Below are 6,054 nucleotides of genomic sequence, written 5' to 3' on the forward strand. Positions count from 1 at the left end.
TTGCTTTTACAGCTTTTTTTTTTTACCTTTTACACTCTAATATTAAGTATATATAAAAAAAAAATTTGGATTGAAAAAAAAAATAATCCGGACATAAAAGATATATATTTTCCTAGTTAAATATGACTAGTACACGTCCATCCTGTATATATATCATCCAACTTTATTAAACACATTCAGAGGGATGGGGATAGAGTAAATATCCTTTGGGTAAATGAAAACAATTTGGGAAGTAAGTTTGTATTGGAATCTGAGTAATTGGTGCTTTGACAAAGGGTTTTAATTGGATACTTATCAAACAAAAAAAAAAAGTGATAACGAGGGCCACACTTGTTAATTTTTATTTTTTGTTGTTGTTGTATAATGTAACACACGCGATCGACGTGAATCTGAATGGTTGACTGGTTTTTTTCAAAATATTATACTAGTAGTATCAAAGTCAGGCATAATTGGGTCCATGTAATTCATTCGTCTGATTTTACTACCATACCCCCCACTTCCTCTCCCCGACCTCTCTCACAATTGGAATTTTTTGAATTTGAATCACACCACCGGTCTCTCTCTCTATTAAATTGATTATACTTCATCGTATACTTGTCCCATATAAGAATAACATTTTAGCTAAACTAGAAAATAAAAAAAGAGAGAGGCTATGGAGTGATTCTTACGACATAACACGTTAGTAAGTTTGAATGTATCAAAACCAACGAAATATAGTAGTACTAGTTTCGAGTTTTACACGGTTTAAATAAAAAAAGAGTTAACATGGATGTAATCCAAAAAGCAAAACATATTTCAGAAAAAAAAGTCTTTATTTTGGGCCTAAAAAGCCAAATTGCTGTTTCATGCAATGCACACTAACTAATCTTAAAATGTATCACGTCATCCACTTAAGTGTTTATCCTAATTTTTAGCAACGCGTCCTTCACTTAATTATACATACAACTGTTAATGGTGCTTATGCATTTTTTTTTCTTTTTTTTTTTTCTGTAAGGCAATTAGTTTGTGCATATTTTTCCATGGTTACTGGTTTTTAAAATTTTTAATTTTATATACAATTATATCTAGAGTACTATTTTGTATCTTTGGGCGTTACAATTTCAGTAGATATTGATGACTTAATGGCTAACGCATATATAGTTCTAACATCTCATAGATTATTACAAAAGTATATATATATATAAAATATGATTCAAAATAGATCTAACACATAATCTACCTATTGTCATTTGTCACTAGTGCTAGAAACTTAAGCTGATTTTAAGATTTTAACTGATGATTTATGATTAATAACAAAATAATTAAGGACATTTCTGTTGCCTAAACAACAAGGTCGTTGTAGTATAGTGGTAAGTATTCCCGCCTGTCACGCGGGTGACCCGGGTTCGATCCCCGGCAGCGGCGTTTCTTTTTTTTCCCTGTGTCATTGAACCCTCTGATTGAATCCAAGCCACTAAATTTTATTTTATTTTGATCCTAGACACATATTGATTACACGGAGCTCTGAACTAGTCTGGGAAGATGAAAACGTCATAATCAAAGGATATTACAGAAATAAATGAATTAATTACATCTACACTAGCAGTCTAGCTCAGAGCTGTACCCTCGTTATTAGTCACTGTTTATTTATTTAATTATTTTGGTAAAAAATAGTCAAGAGTTTGAATATGTTTTTTGATTAAGGTTGTAAAGTTGTATAGTGAAATTGCATTTTCGTTTGGAAGATCATAATATATCTCATAACTATAGGCCACCGTGCTAGCCCTGGCTGTGCGACGTACCAGTCAAAAACTCAAAACTCAAATTTCCTCAAGTATTCAGTGAAACTACTTTTGAAACATTCATTGTTAGAAGTAATCCAATAGATACTAAACTAGAGCTTCAAATCAAGTTAAGAAAGTAGGAAGAAGTTGGGAGGGGGTTAAGAAAGTAAACTGCATGGGGTTTTTTTTTATTAACATACAACTAATCAAGACAAAAGTGGTCAAAATTTCGTTGTCTTAAAGTGAGATTTGTTGTAATGCCAAGAATTTTAATTTTTAAAATATAGTATTAAGGACATCATTATTATGTTATAATCCGTTTCCATCTTATATTATAAAACTGAATTAAAAACCAATCAAATGGTGTGTTTTCCGGTCACACAAGGAAGGGACCCACACTGAATAAAGCGGTCCCACACTGTCTCCTCCTTTCTCTTCTCTCTGTATAAATTATTAACGTACATACACACTGCTACGACGACTATACACACACACACGCTACTACACCCACACGGTCTTATCCTCTACACTTATTCCCACACATCCTTATATACACTTTACTCAATCTCACCCTTAAAAAACTACGATGCTACACGTGGACGATTCTTAGAACAAGAACAGTGATTCTTAATGTGAACTAACCGTACTTGAACACACGACCCAGTTTTTTTTGTTTTTTTTTTACATGAAAGAAAAAAGGAAAAAAAAAAAGGAAGAAAGAGAGATTCTTCTTCTTCGATTCCAGCGAAGGAAAAGCGTATTCCTCGTGAGCACTAACTTCTCACTCCTCTTCTTCTTCTTCTTCTTCAGTCTGTGTTCACACATTCTCCTTCACCCACCCATCTAAAGAAAGCTCTCTCTCTCTCTCTCGGAGATTTCGAGGGTGTGGTTGGTTTTCCGATGACGTCCGATGGTGCTACGTCGACATCAGCAGCTGCGGCGGCGGCGGCTGCTGCTGCGGCGAGGAGGAAGCCTTCGTGGAGAGAGAGGGAGAATAATAGGAGGAGAGAGAGACGGAGAAGAGCTGTTGCTGCCAAGATATACACTGGTCTTAGAGCTCAAGGCGATTATAATCTGCCTAAACATTGTGATAATAATGAGGTTCTTAAGGCTCTCTGTACTGAAGCTGGTTGGGTTGTTGAAGAAGACGGTACTACTTATCGTAAGGTTAGATTTCTTTTCTTTTCTTTCAGATCTGACCTCTTCTTTCTTTATGTTAATACATGTTTCCTTCTGAATTCGTCGATTTTTTTTAATCGGGTTTGAATCTGTGTGTTCTCTGTCCTGCCAAAAAAAACATTTAGCTAGATTTTTCAAACATGGATCTAACTTGTTCTCAAAATGTAATTAGAATTTATCTTACTAATTTTAGAGTGATGTGTGCTTTTGAATCATATTTAGAACTCTCCCCCAATTAGGACTTTCTGATGATCCAAATCGTCAACATTCTTGAGGCTATTATTATTAGTATGCATAGATGTTTGCATTGAGTTTAATTGGTTATATTTGTTGTTGTTGTTGTGGTTGGAGCATCAGGGATGCAAGCCTCTAGCTGGTGAGATAGCTGGTACTTCATCTCGAGTAACGCCTTACTCATCTCAGAACCACAGCCCTCTTTCATCGGCCTTTCAAAGTCCAATCCCGTCTTACCAAGCCAGCCCGTCTTCCTCATCTTTCCCGAGTCCGTCTCGTGGTGAACCAAACAATAACATCTCATCTACCTACTTCCCCTTCCTCAGAAATGGTGGCATTCCTTCCTCTCTTCCTTCCCTCAGAATCTCTAACAGTTGCCCTGTTACCCCACCTGTCTCTTCTCCTACTTCCAAGAATCCTAAACCCTTGCCCCCCAACTGGGAATCTATTGCCAAGCAGTCCATGGCCATGGCTTCTTTTAACTACCCTTTCTATGCTGTTTCTGCACCTGCTAGTCCCACTCATCGCCAGTTTCATACCCCCGCTACTATACCTGAATGTGATGAGTCTGACTCTTCCACTGTTGATTCTGGTCATTGGATAAGCTTTCAGAAGTTTGCACAACAGCAGCCTTTCTCTGCCTCCATGGTCCCAACTTCTCCTACTTTCAACCTTGTGAAACCCGCGCCTCAGCAGATGTCTCCAAATACTGCTGCTTTCCAAGAGATTGGTCAAAGCTCTGACTTTAAATTTGATAATAGCCAAGTTAAACCGTGGGAAGGAGAGAGGATACATGATGTGGGTATGGAGGATCTTGAGCTTACACTTGGAAATGGCAAGGCTCGTGGTTGACATGAACAACTATGCAAACTCAAATAGCATGTGGGATGGAATTATGAGAAACCAATCCTCCTGAGTGAATCTTCTAGGTTTTTGGATCTCTATGGAATCTCATACGTTCCTCACTTACTTTCCAAATATGCTGCTCCATGGAAGCATTGGAGTGTTAAGAGTGGTTTCTTCAATTCATAAATTTGGTTTCATAAGCATTATTTGTAGATAAAATATCTTAAGATGTATGATTCTGCTCCCTTACAAATTTTACATTAATTTAGTGGCTTATTACTGTTTTGTGTCTTGTCATGTATCTCAAGCCTATGCTCTTAGCATCAAGATCCAAACTTTGCAGAACTTATGCTTTTACAAACTGTTAAATTCTTTATTCTCTGCAATCAATCTTTCTGTCAAACACTAACCCATATCATCAAATAACTAGTTAGACACAGCTAGCTAGAGGAAAAACACAATACACAATGCTACATTCCATAATGAATACAAACACTGGTCACTCAAGAATAATCCCATCTCTGTTACTGATCAAACAAGTTATGGAGAAGGCAGATCCAGTTCAGAGTCCATCTCAAGGCCTCTCAGCTCTTTCTCAGCCTCAGCATTACATTCTTGGTATCTGAAACAAGCTGTGAGATGATCATTCACAATGCCAGAGGCCTGCAAGAAGGAATAGATAACAGTAGGACCAACGCATCGAAACCCTCTCTGCATCATATCTTTGCTTATGTACTCTGCCTTTGGGGACTTAACAGGTACTTGACGACCATAACGATAGCCATTTCTTAAGGGCTCGTGGTTCACAAATCTCCAACAATAGTTGCTAAATGATCCAAATTCTTGCTTGACCTGTTTTCAATTGACAAGGAAAGCTGAGTCAGCAAGTCCTCAAGACAGAACATCCACAATTTTCTTACAGAAAACACACAGTACAAACCTTGAGAACTGATTTTGCGTTCTCAACAATTGCTCGCAGCTTTTGTTCGGAAAGAATTAGACACCCATTCACTCTGAGAGACATCAACCTCTTCTCTGTGAATTGTGATATAGCTAAAGGATCAAACTCTTCAAATAGCTTCCTGCAAGACGAAACCAAAACCTTTTACTACATTACACCAAACCAAAACACAAAAGAGTTCAAGCATATATATATATTAATTTACCTAAAGTCATTTCTTTTGAGTAGGATAGAAGGCCAGCTTAACTCAGCCAATGCTTGCGAGAAGACAAGGAGCTCGAAGAGTTTCTTGTCGTCGTCACGAACTGGAACACCCCATTCCTCGTCGTGGAACAACACGTAGATCGGGTCTGTTCATCAATCACCATCATTATGAAGTATTAATTAACCGAAAAACTTATATATCCATCAATCTCCAACAATTCTTTTTTTTTTTTGTCTTTACTTGTCCAACTACTACAAGACCAAGTGCAATAAATGTGTTGGTGACATGTACGAAAACTGATTGTTACCCCTTTATAAACTTTTTAACACAGACGTATAATAAAAAAAAGAAATGGTTATCGTAAACCATAAAAAGACATTCACATGGCTTCAAATTGTAAAGTCGATAGAGATATTTTTAGTTTTTTGGGGGCCAAAACAGAAGAAATTGGGTAAGTATCGTTTAATTCTTTGCAGATTCATTAAATGCGCGACAAGGACAACAAACTCCTCTCTACCCAAAATTGGGTTAGAACATTTCATTTCTAACATTAAAACCAAAAAGCACATTTTATTTCCAATACTTGACAGAAAAAAAAAGACATTTTAAAAGAAAGAAAAACAAAAAAAAAAACATCATCCCCTCGTTATTCACGAAATTCTAATTTTTTGTTTTTGTTTTAAACAGTGTTTTTGTTTTTCTCAATAACAAAAAAAAGGAGAAAAATGTGTAAATTTAAATTAAAGTTAAATGAGGCAAAGAGGGAAAAAAAATAAATAAAGTTGTCAGAGAGAGAGAGAGAGAGAGAGAGAGAGAGAGAGAGAGAGAGAGAGAGAGAGAGAGAGAGAGAGAGAGAGAGTAGAGTA

At 36.5% G+C, this 6,054-nt stretch overlaps 2 protein-coding genes and 1 non-coding gene across 3 annotated transcripts in view; 2 read left to right on the forward strand and 1 right to left on the reverse strand.

The window, feature by feature from the left end:
- Positions 1-1,332: 1,332 nt before the first annotated feature.
- Positions 1,333-1,404, forward strand: TRNAD-GUC. Its single transcript has one exon. It is a non-coding gene; the product is annotated as a tRNA-Asp (tRNA).
- A 1,124-nt stretch (positions 1,405-2,528) lies between these two features.
- On the forward strand, positions 2,529-4,303 carry LOC17896300 (protein BRASSINAZOLE-RESISTANT 1). The gene is made up of 2 exons (XM_006302467.2): positions 2,529-2,930; positions 3,300-4,303. Exons 1-2 carry the CDS (start codon positions 2,664-2,666, stop codon positions 4,026-4,028), a joined length of 996 nt encoding a protein of 331 aa, XP_006302529.1. The 5' UTR covers positions 2,529-2,663; the 3' UTR covers positions 4,029-4,303.
- A 164-nt stretch (positions 4,304-4,467) lies between these two features.
- LOC17895160 (DNA-3-methyladenine glycosylase 1) overlaps positions 4,468-6,054 on the reverse strand; it is a 2,306-nt gene continuing 719 nt past the window's right edge. Inside the window, exons 2-5 of the mRNA XM_006303044.2 lie at positions 5,572-5,575; positions 5,189-5,333; positions 4,963-5,104; positions 4,468-4,874 (exon numbers count right to left, since the gene is read on the reverse strand). Coding sequence (XP_006303106.2) covers positions 4,563-4,874; positions 4,963-5,104; positions 5,189-5,333; positions 5,572-5,575 — 603 coding nt within the window. The 3' untranslated portion in view covers positions 4,468-4,562. The remainder of the gene's footprint in view (positions 4,875-4,962; positions 5,105-5,188; positions 5,334-5,571; positions 5,576-6,054) is intronic.

Source organism: Capsella rubella, unplaced genomic scaffold (assembly GCF_000375325.1).
Source record: "Capsella rubella cultivar Monte Gargano unplaced genomic scaffold, Caprub1_0 scaffold_2, whole genome shotgun sequence".
Lineage (NCBI taxonomy): Eukaryota > Viridiplantae > Streptophyta > Magnoliopsida > Brassicales > Brassicaceae > Capsella > Capsella rubella.

What these genes read in the sequence shown, in the direction of transcription:
- LOC17896300 (XM_006302467.2), top strand. Translation starts at nt 2,664, where the DNA reads ATGACGTCCGATGGTGCTACGTCGACATCAGCAGCTGCGGCGGCGGCG. An exon ending in ACGGTACTACTTATCGTAAG is followed by an intron (nt 2,931 to 3,299) that starts GTTAGATTTCTT and finishes TTGGAGCATCAG; the next exon opens with GGATGCAAGCCTCTAGCTGG.